This window comes from Hevea brasiliensis, chromosome 12 (genome assembly GCF_030052815.1).
Source record: "Hevea brasiliensis isolate MT/VB/25A 57/8 chromosome 12, ASM3005281v1, whole genome shotgun sequence".
Lineage (NCBI taxonomy): Eukaryota > Viridiplantae > Streptophyta > Magnoliopsida > Malpighiales > Euphorbiaceae > Hevea > Hevea brasiliensis.
The window spans coordinates 3,978,512-3,995,015 of NC_079504.1; the positions used below are offsets into that span (position 1 = coordinate 3,978,512).

Sequence of the window (16,504 nt, forward strand, 5' to 3'; positions counted from 1 at the left end):
CACTGCTTTATATGGAATTATAATGAAAGATTTTAAAAAAATGTAAATACAAATTGAGAGGCTTCCTTGCTGGCAATACCAGCAAAAAACCTCAATGGTTTTCATATTAGAGCTGTGACAACTGGACTTGATCTCTCCAAATATCAAAACATTTTGCCACCTTTTTGCTTGCTGCTTGAAACAATTTCATATTGCCCTGCAACCAGCTTTTGCAGGCCTTGACATTTTAGGAAGTGCATCAATCTTATACTTTAGGCCTCCTTGTAAGCCTGCTGAGGACATGCGGGAAACTAAAGAATAGAATTCAATTAACCTTTTACCAAGAATACGAGACTGTTTAATATAATGTCTAGAGATATATAAAAGCCCCAGAAGAATTCCCCCTGCTCCATGGGGGGCGCAGGGGGGGTGTGGGGGTGGTGATGTGGGGGTGGGGTGTGGTTGTGGTTGTGATTGGTGTTGTGGGATTTTAAGAAAGATAAAAGCAGCAACTACCAGAAAAGCTTCAACTCCTAGGAGTTATCATGTGCCCTCAATGCTTCAAGGATGCTCCCTACCCACCTGCCAAGGGAAAAAAAAAACTAGTGATCATGTGAAGAATTTGTTAAAGATGCCCTGCCTGAGAAATAATATATTGAACTGACGGAAAAAAGAGGCAAAACATATTTATTCCTTCCATGAAATTAACAGTAGCATCAAATCAGGAAATATAAAAGATATATGAGCAACATTCTAACAAAATAACTGCTTGCAGTCAAACAAGTGACGTCTTTTACATAAAAGGATATCACAAAGACAATAAGACAAGAAGAATGAATGAGAATTCTCTGGACTATATATATACCATAACTACTGTTGCTAAGAGCTATGGACATTCACTACTTGCAACTAAAACATACTTTTCTTATGACAGAACCCCAATCTAAAACAACAAGCATTGTGAGATCTTGATGCAGTGTTAATACTGTAGCTACGAGACAGAGATTTAGATAGCAGTAACTAATATTCATGAGAGAATGACATGAGAAAGAACAGGTACACAGAGTGAGGAGTACCCTTCAAAACCTGGATGAGTTGGAAAGTACACGTTTTTCAATTCCAAGCTTTTTGCTGCTGAAGCAGTTGTCTCACCAATACAGGCCACTGAATTGTTCCACTGCTCTGATTCTGAAATAAGATTGACCCAGGCACTGTGCATTGGAGGCATATGAAACAAGTACACAGAATAGAATACTTGGTTAATCAGGGTGGCTCAAAGCGGGGGACAGGACAGGAACTGGTTTCCAATAGCTTTTTATCATATCAAAAAGCACCATGAAGGTCCCACAATGATAAATATGGAATGACTAAGCTTTTCAAACCTAGCCTGGTCATTGAACTGGTGAAGGCATGGAATTAAGATTTAATATTCAACCGGAGTCGAGCTAAGGTTTAATTGATATATTATTACATAAACATTATAAAATTAATAATAATGTCATATTATAATTAATACTTTTATATATTTTATAAGTATTAACATAAAATTAGTTTAATTTTAATATATAAATATTTTTTAAAAAATTTAAATAACAATATTTAATAATTTATAATGAAGAATATTTAATATTAAAATTTTTATAATAATAAATTTATTTATATCAATAAAAAATAAATGTTTATACATTAAAATTATATAACATAGTAAACAGAAAATTTTATATTTTTTTATTATATAAAATATAATAAAATAAAAAATAATTCAAGTTAATATACTAATAAAATAAATTTTTGAAACTATTAATTATTAAATTACAAGCGGGTAAAGTTAAGAATTTTTGTTTTTTCTTTACAATAATTACAGTATAATAGTTATTAATTATTTTATATTAATATAATATAATTTAAATTAATAAAAGGAATAGTTTTGTATAGTAAATCAATTCATGTGAATTAACATATATAACCTCATAACTTTGCAATATTTATAATCTTATAAATAAGGTAGTTTCTCCATACTGGGTTTAGTTAATATATAATTTATTGTAAATTAGTTATAAAGTTTTGTACGACATTTGGTTATTGGCATGAAAACAACTTCCTTGGGTCTTCGGTTCAATTCACGGCAGCGCACTCCTTCAAAATTTTTTGTTGAGTATCTTATTGGCCAGTTTCAAATCCGGCTGATTTTTCAGTTCACGCCAGTTCACAGCGGTTCAACCGGAGTTTTTAAAAATCTGGATTACCAGTTACCTAGCCAATTCACATCAGTTCAATTGGAGTTTTTAAAAATTTGGTTTGAGGGTTAACCGAACTGGACCAAGCTCAGGTTCTCGGTTAAACTGGCTCAACCAGCTGGTCTAGTTCGAGTTTAACAACCATGGTGACCAGAAGGTTTTATGGCAGCCAGAGCAACTAGTTGAATTGTCTTTATGTCCTTAATTTATCAATAGGGAAATCAGGGAACTGATACACCCCTCCCCCTTCCCTTAATTGTAGGGCCCCCACAGCTACCTTAGGAAGCTCTAGTTTGCTATCAATTTTCATTAAAAATGCAACTAACGACTTACCGAACTGAAGATGGAGAAGCAACTGCAACGACGGGGCAAAAAAGTGCCTGCTTCAGCTCCATTTGGTCAACATGATCAACAGGTACCTGAAGTTGACAATTATGAATGAGGGGACCTGATGACACATCTCACATTTATCCATGACATTCCTATCTAGTTAGTGCATAGGAGGTTTAAGCTACCATTAAAACTATGGTTATACCACAGTTAAGAAGCATAACAAAGCTACATAACCAAGGAGAGCCACCCCGGATGAAACCACCCACGAACAAGCATCATAGTTAGTTCTGCGGACTATTTGGCCAATAAATCCATGGAATTCTTGATAAAAATCACACTTCACGAGGCCTAGTTTACCGATAAAGTTTACCCAGAAGGCAGTTACTCTTCATATATCAGTTAATTTAACATCATTTGAGATAAGAAATTATGAAGTAGCACAAACAAAACCTAATTATATAAGCTTTATCATGCACACATTTTCCAAGTATTAAAGCAAAACTGAAAGAGCACAATCAAGTACTAAAATTAAAATACTTACCGTTGTGTATGTATTTAGTCTCATAACCTCAAATCCACGATTAGACAGGCCTTCCTCTGAAACATATGCAAGTAAAATTTTCAAAATTATTCTTTTGCATCTTCTCACACATATAAATTATTTTTTGCAAGGAAAGCATACAACTAGAAGGGTTACATACCAATCTCATTACTTGCTTTGGCGGAAGCTGGATACAAAACAGTACATCTTTTGTTCTCACTCTTTGGAAGTTCTGATGCCAAAACCTTGCCTGTTGCTGAAGAGTGGAAGAATTCATGAAAAAAGGCACATTAGACACAGTGCTAAAAAAATATAACTGTCTAGTGATCTAGCAAAGCGTAATAAGGAAAAGCTCAATGCAGACATAGATTTATATTACTGCTAGCATATTTATACATCTGTGAATACCTTTAGATGGTGCAAAGGAAATGTCAAGAGATCGCCCTGATGATTGCATTACTTCATTAAAAACGCTGGCTGTACCTGCTCCTACAACCCCTACCTTAACGTTTGGGGTTCCAGCTGCCCTAACGACCAAGTTAAGGACAAGTTTATTGATTTACATTTTCAGAGGAAAAGAAAACAGAGAGAGATATACTGTTTAGCCAAACAACAATGAAATAATAGCTCTATTCAATATGCCCTTTTAGACACCCTAATTTAAGACCTCACAACTAGCATGTAGCAATCCTACAGACTGATACAAAACAAGCACTGTTTTTGCAAACTCTATGTACACTATCCAAAGAATATATTTGATGCAGGATCACTGAGAATATAATATCCTGAAATGATGCAATTAATTGGAATGTTTTTCTGCTTTGCTTTTTCAGAGAGAGGGACAGATATAATACCAAGGGAAAAAAAGCAGAGGAAACAAAAGCAGAGGAGGATTTAATAGAAAGGGGAAAATTGTGGTGCAGGGCCTTTCTTCTACTAATATATTAACCCAAAATTAACCACAACAGAAATACTCCACATCCATTGATTAAAATATAAATCCAAGGGTGAAAAATGACCAGTTAATATTAATCAAACAAGCCATTGAACTGCAGAGGGACTAGAGGCAGACACGCATTCATGTTGGAGGTAAACAGAAAAATTTTTTAAACCAGAGGAAAGAAGTTCTGCTAAAGATAATTGGTTCAAAGAGTGCTTACATCTGCTATTACATAATCATATTTAAAGATACAAGTTTCTCAATGGCTTATACCAACTAAGCATGGTTACAAAACAACTTTTCAGAAAGCATGCCTCCCCTTACTTTTAGGAGTACAAAAGTAGATTAACAAGACAATTCTGACTCATACTTGTAACTGACAAACAAGTTAAACAAAATAAATCAAAATAATCAGATTTTGAGATTTGATTTAAAAGTGTTAACTGTCAACAATTCAATGTTACATTTGAGCATCAGAGATTTTAATATTAACAAAAGAATCCCCATTAGATCTTTGAGGCAAAATTCAAGGTACTATTAATATTCAAAATGGGACACTATGTTGTTAAAAACTTCAAACACATACTTCCATGCCTCCAGAAATACTGAGCCTGCTTCAGGGGAAGTTATGACAATCCAGTCAAATGAAGTATCTGCTGAAATCATTATAACAAAATAATAAGAAAACTCAAATATAACAAGTAAAATTGTTTTTCAGACTAGGGAAAGCCATCATAATAATTATTATCATATACATGCACAAGAAATTCCAATATCAGCATACAGAAAAATCTGTGATCACCGTTTTATAACCAAATAGTGAGGAGAATAGAATATAAAGTATGCAACAATATAACTCTCTGGACAACAAGGAATTTATACATGTAAAATACCATGCTAAGAATCAGCCAGGTCCAGTCAGGACCATTCAGACCCACCTTGGGTCTGAGAAATGTCTCCATTCCTGATCCTAAATCGGTTCTTTCTATGTCCGAGAGTTCAAATATAAAAAGCTGATAGGCAACAAGTTAACATGTAATGAATAAAGTAACATGTGTTTTCTACCACCATAGAGCGAATCCATCAAGTTAAAGAAATTACTACTTAATACTGAAGAGAGTCTATCCAAATCAGGTCCCTGAATATGCTGAATTAGAGGAAGCTCCAGGCAACTGATGCCATGTTTGGCCTGAAAAAAGAAAATCATTAACTATATACTCTGGCAAATGTATGCAACAAGGAATTACTCTTGTATTATTTTGCATCAAATCACCACCATATGCACGTTGCACACATCCTCATATGGTCTCATGCACTAGTACCAGTAACAGTATTCCCCCAACTCTTCCCCCATATAGAAGATCGGCATTACAATTTTTCCACAGCTTATAAAGCATGATGCACAAATAGATTCAGACAGAGCAACTCACCCCAAAGCACATAAAAGTAATAGAACTTTTAACAATTTACAGATTTCTTAGCTACTACCATGACTGCTCATTGGACTGCTGCAAAGAAGTGCGCAGTGTGAGTTGAGACACTCCTGACCTTTCCGTTGCTTAAAAAAAAAATTATGGATATTGTTTTCTATTGATGGGAAACCAGAGACCAAAACTATAAAAGCAATACTCTCCATGAGATCAAACCACCACTTCTCACAATGATTCCAATTTTTCTTGGATGATCCAATTAAGACTACGTGATATCAGTAGACCATTGCATAATTCATTTGATATGCGTTTTCGATGGATACATTTTTAGAAATTACTCACGCAACAGTTTCAAGAATACCCTGCATTTTCTTAACTAATAAATTTATTAATTATACAGGTAAACAACATCTAAATGTCTTTTTCCTAATTATCCAAACATAAGTCTCTACTTTGAACACCGAAAAAATAGCATAAACTCGACTAATCCCCAGTCCCAAACTAGCTTCGAGTTTGGCTACAAAGGTCTTTTTCCTCCATCTTTTTCTGTTTAGGGCCAGACACAAAATTTTACATAAGTTTCTAAAACCACCTCCACTTTTGACAGGCTCAAATCTCTACTATTTAGAATATTTCAATTATAGAAATGGTCATGTAAGATCCGATTATCGTTACATGTCAAGACTCAAGTACATTTGTCGAGTCACAAGTCGAATGCTGAAAATGCAGCGTGTCTCTTCCGAGCATTTAATCAAACACTTAAAATGAGAAAAAATTTTTAATATCCAAAAACAAATCCGACAAAGTCAACACAATTCCAATCCAAATTCCAATAGAATACCACATTGCAATTTAAAAAAAAAAAATCTCAAATCCAAAGCCTAAACAAAAAGCAACAGCACAAAATGCTCCATGAATAGGGAGAGAAAAGAAGAAAAGAAAGAGGAAGAGAGAACGGCACCAGAGCTTTAATGAGCTTGCCATTTTTGCCTCGTTCTCTTGTGACGACGACTTTTGGCTTCGAACCGGAAATAGAAGTAGAAGACGAAGAAGAAGCATTAGTAGCAGCTCGGATTGGAAAAGACGGAGAAGAAATTCGCCGGTGAAGTTCCAGACGAAAAGGAGCAGAGGAAGCTGAAGGAGGAAGCAGAGCAAAACAGAAGTAAGAGACTTGTGCCATTGGCGACGTGTTGGGAAGAGAGCTGATTCCCAATTGGCCAGCAGTTACCAAATTAGGCACTTTGTAAAAAAAAAAAAAAGGCAGCCGACACCATAATTATTATTATTATAATCAAAATATCTCAACGAAAAGCGAAAATAAATCATAATTAAAAATTAAAGCCCTACGATTTAGCGCCTAATCAAAACATTGAAGTAGGTACACCGGTCGAAGCCACGTGGAACCAACAGTAGTAGCCCAACCAATGAACGTCTGACACACAAGTTTTCCTCATGGGCTTATCATTTGTCACCGATGAAACCATCATGTGGTTCCCTAGTGACTGACCAGGACCCTAATTCACATACACGTTATTATTTAATACAAAAATAGATATAAATTGAACCATATGTGTATATTAATGATTTTAATTTGAGGTGGCAGTTTCCCAAATAGGCTACCCAGCCCTAAGATGCTGTGCCCCCCCTTGATGCCTTTCGGCTATCCAGCTCGCTTCCCCTAAAGTTGTGACCATCGAGCGAGCCTGTGTAATGCTTTGTTATATCCTCATCATTATTCTTGGTGGACCATTCCATCAGGACCACGGACACTTTTGGCTTAGACTTCTAAATCTATGGGCTTGTGGAGGCTCTCATCACAAGAACAACACAAGACGTTGGTCTCAGAAATTGCAGGACGCGGGGATCGGGGAACCGAGATTAGGGGGTGTGCGCCATTTTTAGTCACAAATTAAACCAAAAAATCATAAAAAATTATTAAATTTGTATTTAATCAAATTTATTTTACTTTTTAATTATATTTTAATTTTTACTAAATTTTATAAAAAAATATATCAAATTCAAACAAAATAAAAAATCATATATATATATATATATTTATATATAATTAAAATTATTATATAAATATTATATTTTATTTACTTATTTTTCTAAATAATTTTTATTATAAATATATTAAATTACTTTAAATTTTTTAATTATAAATGTATGACTATATTATACAATACGTCTGATCCTTTTTTACTATAAATGTAAATTACGGTTAAATATCATCAGATACTTGTAATTGTCTTCAAACATTAAACATTTTAAAAGAACTCTCACTCTAAATCAGTTTTCTCCTTTCTCTAAAACACCCAAACCAATCTCAGCTCTCAGTTGAGGGGGAAATCCGCCCTTTTAGCCGTCAACCCTCCCCCTCTACCTCTTTCTTTTCTTAGTATTTTTATTTTCTTTAGTTTTGTGCTTTGTTGTAATGTTCCTACAGTCTAAAAATCTGGACTTTAGTTTCCCTCATTAGATGGGGTTTGTACTTTTTTTAGATCTGCTTGTTACAAGTGGATGCATGTTTTATTCCAGGGGTTTTTTGCTTGGATGGCAACTTATAGGAGCGGTGGTATCATCTATGGGCATTGATTTTCCTACGGAATAGAGGAGAGTTAGAGGCCCGAGCTCTATCATTCCTATCTCGATTTCCACCGATATATACATGGGTCCTAACCTTCTTTCAGTTTGATGCAGTATTTTATTTTGGCTCACCTGGTTTGAGGGAGACATTATGTTTGGAGAGCTTTGCTTCTTTTCTTTAGTAGAGGTAGAGCTTCTACTAGTGTTTTTTTGTGTTGAGTTTTCCTCAGAGTTAGCAGATGCCGGTCTATGATGCGGCAACAAGGACATTTTGTCTTGCTTTTGGTAATGTCGGATCTTGTTCTACCGAATCCCTTACCCGATTGTAAATGGGTTGTTGGATGGACTTTGAGCTCTAATTTTCTAGGGCTTGATAACTGAAGATAGTTTAGGACTTCTGTATGTAATGGACTATCCATGAAGTTTCGTAATTTCCGATAAAAAAAAATTAACTACCTTTAATAAATCTTTTTGTAAATTAAAATGTTTTCAAGACCCAATACTGACAGCAAGCCAGCTCTAGTTAAGGAAGTTTCTAGTTCCATTTGCATCCTCGAAGGGGAAAAGAATACAAAAAGAGTTTCCAAAGAACGCAAACACATGCCATGAATCTCATAGAATTGTGTAGATAAATCTATGACTCCAGTAATTCATGTTGGGTAAAATATTTTAATTTTAATTCATGTTGAGCTTACGACGCACCCGAAAATCATTCCATTTCGAGCAACTGCAATCTGCGAAACCAAAATGTCCTACTCGCCTGGTATATTTATAGATTTTTCAAAAAAAAAAAATCAACACTTTGATGACGAAAATTTCACCCATTAGATTTTAAGGAAAAAAAAAAATGGAAGCTCATTGCAGAAAGTTGTCATCAAAGCTGATTTAGGGAGAATTCTTGGAGATAAGGGAAGTTTTAGGAAATAAAGTACCAGTTTTTAAAAAAGCAAGTTTACTTGAGAAAGGTTGTTTTTTTTTTTTTTAAGGTAAAATTTTAAAAGATTTTCCTTTCTTTTTTAAATATTTTACCTTTCATTATTTTACTTTACCTCACTTTTAAAAAAATCTCCATTCACTCCTATCTGCCAAAAACACATCAAAGTTTAGATAAAAATTTTAAGTACCTCCATTCAACATGGAGGCACTACAGTATATATCTAAGATAAACGCACTATGGAACACACATATTAGACCACATTTATTCACGGTGCACTCTGCCACACGTTCACCAATTCATGCATTCCATTCCAATAAATACGTTTTACCTCAGCTACGGTAATTTTAAACAAATAATTAATTAAATCCATTGAAGACTACCTCAGGTCATCAAAATTCGGTTCCACTCCACAAATTGGAGGGATTTATAAGAATTCTACAGATCCAAAAGAGCTACGGAGAAATGAGACAGGTTTGCCTCTTCTAGCGTGACAAATCCAGATTGCTAGAACTACGTGTTTTTATGTTGCGATTATTTCAGCTTACTTGCGGTTGGTGGCTTCCATACACAGGGTAAGCGCCATATGCTGCAGCTGCTGCAGCATACATACTTGGATCATGAGGTGGCGGCAAAGTATATCCATAGCCATCGTAAACCTGCCCTCCGTAGTATGCCCCACTCCATTGGTTGCCAAAATCTGATCGAAACTGTCAAATTCCCAAATAACAGAAGCAAATAAATAATCTAGTAGCATATTTAACACAATTCATTTCTAATGATGGTTGGTTTCCATATCTACTTTCAGATCACTTTGATTATTCTGAAATAATTTCCTAGATTCACAAGACTACGACTTAAACAAAAAACCGATTAATTTCTAACAAACTATGCAGCGACTACTTCCTGAGCAGTTATATATACAGATCACAGCAAACCTAAGACTAAAACCTTTTCAACTGCTAAAACTCACAACTGTTTCCTCCAAGATAATTACACCATGGATTTTGCAATGGTCATAAGTTGAAGTTTACTTGTAGGAAAGGAGGTACAAGGAATCAACACTGCAAAAGAATGTATACCTGCTTATTTGCTGGATTGCGACCCCAAGAAAGACGCACTGTTTGCTTGCCAATTACAGTCCCATTCAATTTTTGCAATGCCTCCTCAGCATTACTCCTGTCAATAGAAGTTAGATGGCAGACTATGTAAGAACTCAATATGAGGAAATAACAGAACTCATACCTTAGCATTTCCTTAAAATGTAAAGCAGAGCGGAACTACAAGTTTTACCTGCTGCCAAATTGTACAAATCCACATCCTTTACCAACTGGAATTTTAATGGAAACTATCTCACCATATTGAGAAAAAGGTTGCTTGAGATCTTCATCAGTGACATTAGGGTCAAGTCCTCCAACAAATATCTACAAAGAAACATGGTTTATTCAAACAGAAGAACACAGGCTACAGGTTAAACCACATGATGAAGCTTGAAACTCACTGTTGTATTAGTGGAATCACCATCTGATTGGAAGCCTTGTCCAGAGGCACCATTTGATGAATATCCGCCTGAGAAAGAACAGAAGAAGGGTTTGACAAGATTCCAGATTGAAAGGCATTCTTTTATGTTTTGATAGATTTTTAACTCCAATTACGAAGGTTTTCAGTTTGAAGAAGATTGAAAGGGAGAAGATACAAAAGGAAATAAAAAACCAAAAGCATCTACAGTCAAACCACTTATGGGGATAAGAGAATATATGACATGAATAACTTCTACAAAAATTTCATGGAAACTAGTATGTTGAGACATCTACTGTTCCATCCTGTGATCACTGCCAAATAAAGGATGTTCAGAACTTGAATATGATACCAATATGGCAAAAAAGAGAGCCATCATGTAAACTCCAGGCCCAACATAACACCTAGCAGACTTGACTTTCTTACAAGTCAAAAACTCTGGTGGAAAATCTTGTAAGTCACTAGCTTTCGTGAAAAAAAGAGAAAAAGGAAAAGGTCAGAGCTTCACAAGACAGACTAACTAAAAACAAACAATTCAATGTCAGTGCAGAAGAAGAGTGTTAGAATGCTAGCTATATGATTACTGTAATCATGTGAGTAGTTGTATGCTATAACCATGTGAGTGATTATGTGCCGTAATTATACAATTGATTGTAACCTTCTATACTTAGTTTATCTCTAAGTGTATATATACCCCATTCCCTAGATGCTTGAGGAAATAATTAAGCAATTCTTCTCCCACATCCTCTTTCTGTTTCTTCTTCTTCTTCATTAGTTCATTGTCTACAAAGAGAAATCCCTACTTAGCTAGCATAGATACTTAAGCATGGAGAGCACTTATTTAACCAGACTACCACAAGAGATGACTGGACTTACCTCGATAATTCAATACTATACTGCAACTTCCAGTAAACTTTTAAGGTCTTCAGACACTTATATAGATTACTTTGAACACTGATATACAGTCCTCTGCTGGACTTCTATCTCCCTAGTACTATAGAAACATTCTAAAACACTGTAAACTAATAGCTAAATTGCATAATGATCTCACTTAAAATCATGACTCTGCAAACTTGGTCCCAGAAAAGCACTCTTTTTACGTATTGAGCATAGGTCATATATAAAACCAAAGAAGTACATCATTACAATTCCAAAACTTGGGGCATTCTACAACTGGGCAACACCTCTAACTTATATAATCAAAACAACAGCCTAATTTTATATATATATATATATATATAAAAAAAAAAGACTATATTCAAAACACACAATGTCCAAATCATGCCCATCCCACAGGAAACTTGTACGCCAAATTATTGTATTCCAATATGTCCCTGTTTCCTTTTCACTATCATCAATCAAGAACGAAAAGGTTTTCCATGTTTGTTCAGAGTTGGCAAGTTAGAATATGAAAGCAGAGAAATTAATTCATTCAACAATTTCTAAGGTCACGATTAGAATTAAAGGAGATTCAACTTCAACCAGAGTACAGAAGTACTATAAATAATCACATAATCAAACAAAAATGAACATGTCAAACCAGAACTAAGGAGAGGATGATGGCTGAAACGGCGTAAAAGGAAACAAATTAAGAAAGTAGTCATAGAATACTCTTAGATTCTTCATTTTGATGAGTAAAAATTGACAAGTGAATTCCAACATAGCAAGGAATTTCTCCCACAAAAATTTGATTCTTTACAATGACGCAACCATGGGATCAAACAATGGTCACAGTACAGAAAGATAAACCAATTCTTTTCAGGTGCAGAGATGGGGCTGTTGATGCATGTGAGGCATTTGAAAGGGAAGCAAAGGAATCAGTGATCACATTTAAGCATGTATAAAACAGTAGAAGATGCATGAATCAAATGCATTGCAGTGTTGAAAATCACAAGGACCTCCTATAGAGCACATCTCTCACATCCCTATCCAATATATAACTCGGATTGCTTTCCTGATGAAGAAACTAGTAGATTATAGAGGACTTAAAGAATCCTTGAAACATATTCCACATGGTTATAAATTAAAAAAAAAAAATTACACATTTCCGAGGATTTAACCCAAAATCGTTTAGAATGGAGAAAGAGAATCTATATAGCCGACTCCAAATTCTTGGGATAAAGGCTTAGTTGAGTTGAGTAGAGAGAGAGCCTACGCGCTGGCTTGTCATTTTTATTTTTGTGTGTGCACGCACATATAAGTGCATGCGTGTGTGTGTGTGCGTGTGTGTGTGTGTGTGTGTGTGAGAGAGAGAGAGAGAGAGAACAGAGTAGCTAATGAAATTATGATGCAATTCAGAATGTAAGGCACAAATAGCCTTTTATTATCCAATCCAAAAGTCAAGAGGATTTTTAGCAGTCAATGAAATTATAACAAGAAGTTTTTAAAAATATAAAATAAAGGAACAGTATCAAGAATCAACAATTAAATTTGGACAATACAAATGCAAAGCAAAACAAAATAATCCAATACCTTGTTGCTGATATCCAGAGGACTTCCTGGGTGTTGCAGCACCAATACGCATAGGCCTGCTTGAACAATGTACACCATTCATTTCTGTCATAGCCTGTGCTCTTTCACTATCATCTCCAAATCTCACAAAACCATAACCTTTTGAACGGCCAGTATTGGCATCAAATACAACTTTAGCAGCTTTAACAGATGGATATCTACCAGCGAAAGTTTCATGCAATATACTATCAGTAACATCTGCAGCTAAATCTCCAACAAAAATAGAAAGATCAGGCGCATTGTCTGATCGCTTATCACCCGTGCTAAATGTTGCCCAGTTGAGACGGAACGGCTGTTCTGTATTAGGCATCAAAATGCCAGTATAGGTCTGCAGAACATTCTCAGCTTTTGCATGTGTAAAAAATTCCACAAATCCATAGCCCTCAGACAAACCAGTCTGCTTATTGCGAATAACCTTAATGGCAGCAATCTGTGCAATACATAACACTAGTCATTAGACAGGAAAAAGTGTGATAGTCAACCAAACAAACATTCAACAAGAAAATTTAAGTGTTGTTCGGTTTGTCCTAGCTAGAAACTGGAATTAGAAAAGAATCCCATTCTACATTTTTCACAATAAATACAAATTTTAGCTTTGTGCTTGGCTCAACCTGTTTAGGTGATAACAAAAACCAATTTCCAAGTATAATATTCAAAAGCTACACTTAGCATGGCTCCATGTGTTCTCCACAAAATGGAATTGGAAAGACAAATCTATGCAACTTCTATTTCTATTTCTATTTCCATTCCATCTAGACCCTAAGAGGTGATTTGTCTTGATGATCACATAGGATTATAACTTAATATTATGCACATAGTTCGTTCACAAGAACTCTCCCCTCATTCCAAAAGATTAAGTGCCGGCACATCATCCTTTGCACGCCACCAGGATTGTACTGACTGACACAATTATTCTTCTTTTTTTCTTTCATTGTAATGGCACATAATAATTATAAAGCTCGACTTCTCATGACATGCTGAAATCAAATTCAAATTTGCCTCCCACAATTCCAGTCCATATGAAGGGTTCCTTAAATAAATACCAACATTTATAACATATATATGCAAAACCAGACAGGCAGCTCCACCAGCTTTTAAACACACACAGAAACCGGGATTCACAGAATTTAACCAGCAGCTATGTCATTCGTCATTTCTATGCAACTATTACATCTCTACATGGACACAAAACACAAAAACATCTATACATATTTCATTATTATATATGTAAATAAAGATAGATATAGGGAGAGTCATTTGTACCTCGCCGGTGGAAGCAAAACAGGTATGGAGATAATTTTCGTCCATCCAGTGATGCAAATCACCGATCCAAATCGTTTTGTTCTCACCGCTAGATCCCTGGTTTTGATGATGTTGCTGTGGCGGTTGTTGTAGGTGCGGGTGGTGATGGTGGTATTGGTGGTACGCAGCCATGTAGTGCTGCGGCGGTGGAGACGAGTAATGCTGAGGTGGCATCATTTGGTGCTGCATTACCATGGCAGCCGCTGGATACTGCATCGCCATCCACTGCTGCTGCTGCTGTTGAGGCAGCTGAGGTGGAGGCGGCGGCTGTTGCTGGCGTTGGTTCTGCTCCTGCTGCTGTGAATCGGAGCCGTTGGATTGCATCTTACCTTATTATCCAAACGAATATATACGTACCTATTCTATATGGAATCAGATTTCAAAGAAAAAGGACATGAATCTGAGTTTCAATAGAGAGATTGTAAATATAAATCTGAGTTCTTGGCTTGAGAGAGGGAGGGAGACACGGTTAGGGTCTAAGTAGAGGATTTATGATTGTTTGTTAAAAGAGATTCCGAGGGTTCCCGTGTTGGGTTTGTAAACGCGGTTGTGGTTAGGGCCGTTGGATTGTGGTAATGAGGTTTGATCGTAGCCGTTGGTTTTGGTAAAACCGGAGGATATGCTCATATGCATGTGATATTACTTTGGTTTTCTCTCGTCTCTCCAGGATCCGCCGCCAGCTGCGCATTTTTATGTTTTGTGGCGTGGTACTCCTCTTCTTCCAGTAGAGAAATTTCTTTGGTTTGCCTATAGATTTCGTTTTGCATTTATTCACCGTGAATGGTAAATTTTCCTTCTTTTTTTTTTACCTTGCGTCACCTCACAGTTAATCAATCAAATACTGAACTAACTTCCCATTCTTTCTGACCAAATCCTAGGCATATGGCTGCATGAAAGAGGAAACTTTTTAAGGTTTTTCTGTGCGTTGTATTTTTATGGGAATTGGGTTAGGTTAGGGTGGCATTGAAGTTAACCAGAGTAAAAGGTTAAATAATTACCTAATTGGAGTAATCAATTACTACTATTTACTTGTAATTTTATTGTTAGGGGCGTTGAAAAATTAAAAAAATAATAATTAAATTAATTTAATTTAATTTTTAATTATTTTCATTTTATTAATATTTTGTATAAAGTTTCATTTTTTTGCTATAGTTTGATTAATTTTAAAAAAAAAAAAACCCATCCGATTTATTCAGTTTGTTATTAATTTTTATGGAATATAATATGTGGTTTATAAAATTTATAGTGATCCAGAGAATAAAAAAAAATTCAATAAAATAAGTTCAATTTGATAAATCAAATTAAATTTAATTAAAAATTTTCAATTTAGTTTATTAAACCTCCACTTTAATTCATTTGATTAATGTTAATTTTTAACTAATTATTTTGATTACGTTCGGTTTGAAACCAATCCTATTGATTGCACAACCCTACCCTGTTTTATAATTACATGTTAGTGCAAGCAATGATGAATGTTTCTCCTACCCTATTTATTAATTGTTAACTAACATAATTAAGGAAAATTAACTTGTTTTTAAATGTTAATTCCTTTCTAAATAGACTTTGGAGTGCTGGTCTTGAATTTATAGCTCATTAATAAAAAAAAATTGCAATTATCGTTTATTAAGCATAATTAAAAATTAAACTTACAAGGTGATAGGCTACAAGTTGCCATCTTGTCTAGTGTGTGGACATGTTTTTGCACGTGTGCATGCTATGGGTTTATTGAGTTGTTGGAGTTGGTTTGATAGCCCAATAATGAGTCAATAGAGATTAATTAATCTTTTTCTTTAAAGGAAGGATTCATTAAGTTAAAACAAACACATTTATTTGCTTTAAAAGGTCAAAAAAAAAACTAAAAAAAAGAAAAATAATTAATAACATTCAAAGTCTCCAAGTCTTTGTTAATTGGCAATAATTAAGTAATTTGTTTTGTATGCGTTGACAAAATTGACTGAGTCATTGGGTAGTAGGAGGGCCTAATCGCAATTTTGTATAAATTTGCCCATGGGCTTTCTATGGGCTCTTTTGTTCAACAATTGATAAAGCATGTTACCAGCCCATGTCAGTATAACCAAGTTCAAAGAATTTTATTTAATTTTTTTACTTAATTTTTAAACCATACCCATGCCCATGCCTGTTTTGATTCTTTTTTTTTTTTTTTAAATTTGATTTATTATAATTTAAAAATAT

At 34.8% G+C, this 16,504-nt stretch overlaps 2 protein-coding genes across 3 annotated transcripts; both read right to left on the reverse strand.

The window, feature by feature from the left end:
* Positions 1-39: 39 nt before the first annotated feature.
* Positions 40-6,742, reverse strand: LOC110640810 (uroporphyrinogen-III synthase, chloroplastic). Of its 2 annotated transcripts, none has more exons than XM_021792311.2 (10): positions 6,422-6,742; positions 5,132-5,219; positions 4,617-4,686; positions 3,499-3,617; positions 3,251-3,346; positions 3,091-3,146; positions 2,550-2,635; positions 1,056-1,190; positions 496-561; positions 40-290 (listed from the first exon to the last, which is right to left on the reverse strand). In XM_021792311.2, exons 1-9 carry the CDS (start codon positions 6,638-6,640, stop codon positions 513-515), a joined length of 918 nt encoding a protein of 305 aa, XP_021648003.2. In that variant the 5' UTR covers positions 6,641-6,742; the 3' UTR covers positions 40-290; positions 496-512. The 2 variants fall into 2 exon arrangements, with proteins under 2 accessions (XP_021648003.2, XP_021648004.2); XM_021792312.2 differs by having other exon boundaries at positions 4,617-4,683; positions 6,422-6,740.
* Positions 6,743-9,270: 2,528 nt separating this feature from the next.
* On the reverse strand, positions 9,271-15,025 carry LOC110640801 (polyadenylate-binding protein RBP47). Its single transcript, XM_021792298.2, has 6 exons — positions 14,273-15,025; positions 12,971-13,439; positions 10,482-10,549; positions 10,274-10,404; positions 10,063-10,159; positions 9,271-9,690 (listed from the first exon to the last, which is right to left on the reverse strand). The coding sequence occupies exons 1-6, from the start codon at positions 14,633-14,635 to the stop codon at positions 9,520-9,522; spliced, it is 1,299 nt and encodes a 432-aa protein (XP_021647990.2). The 5' UTR covers positions 14,636-15,025; the 3' UTR covers positions 9,271-9,519.
* Between the last annotated feature and the right edge of the window lie 1,479 nt (positions 15,026-16,504).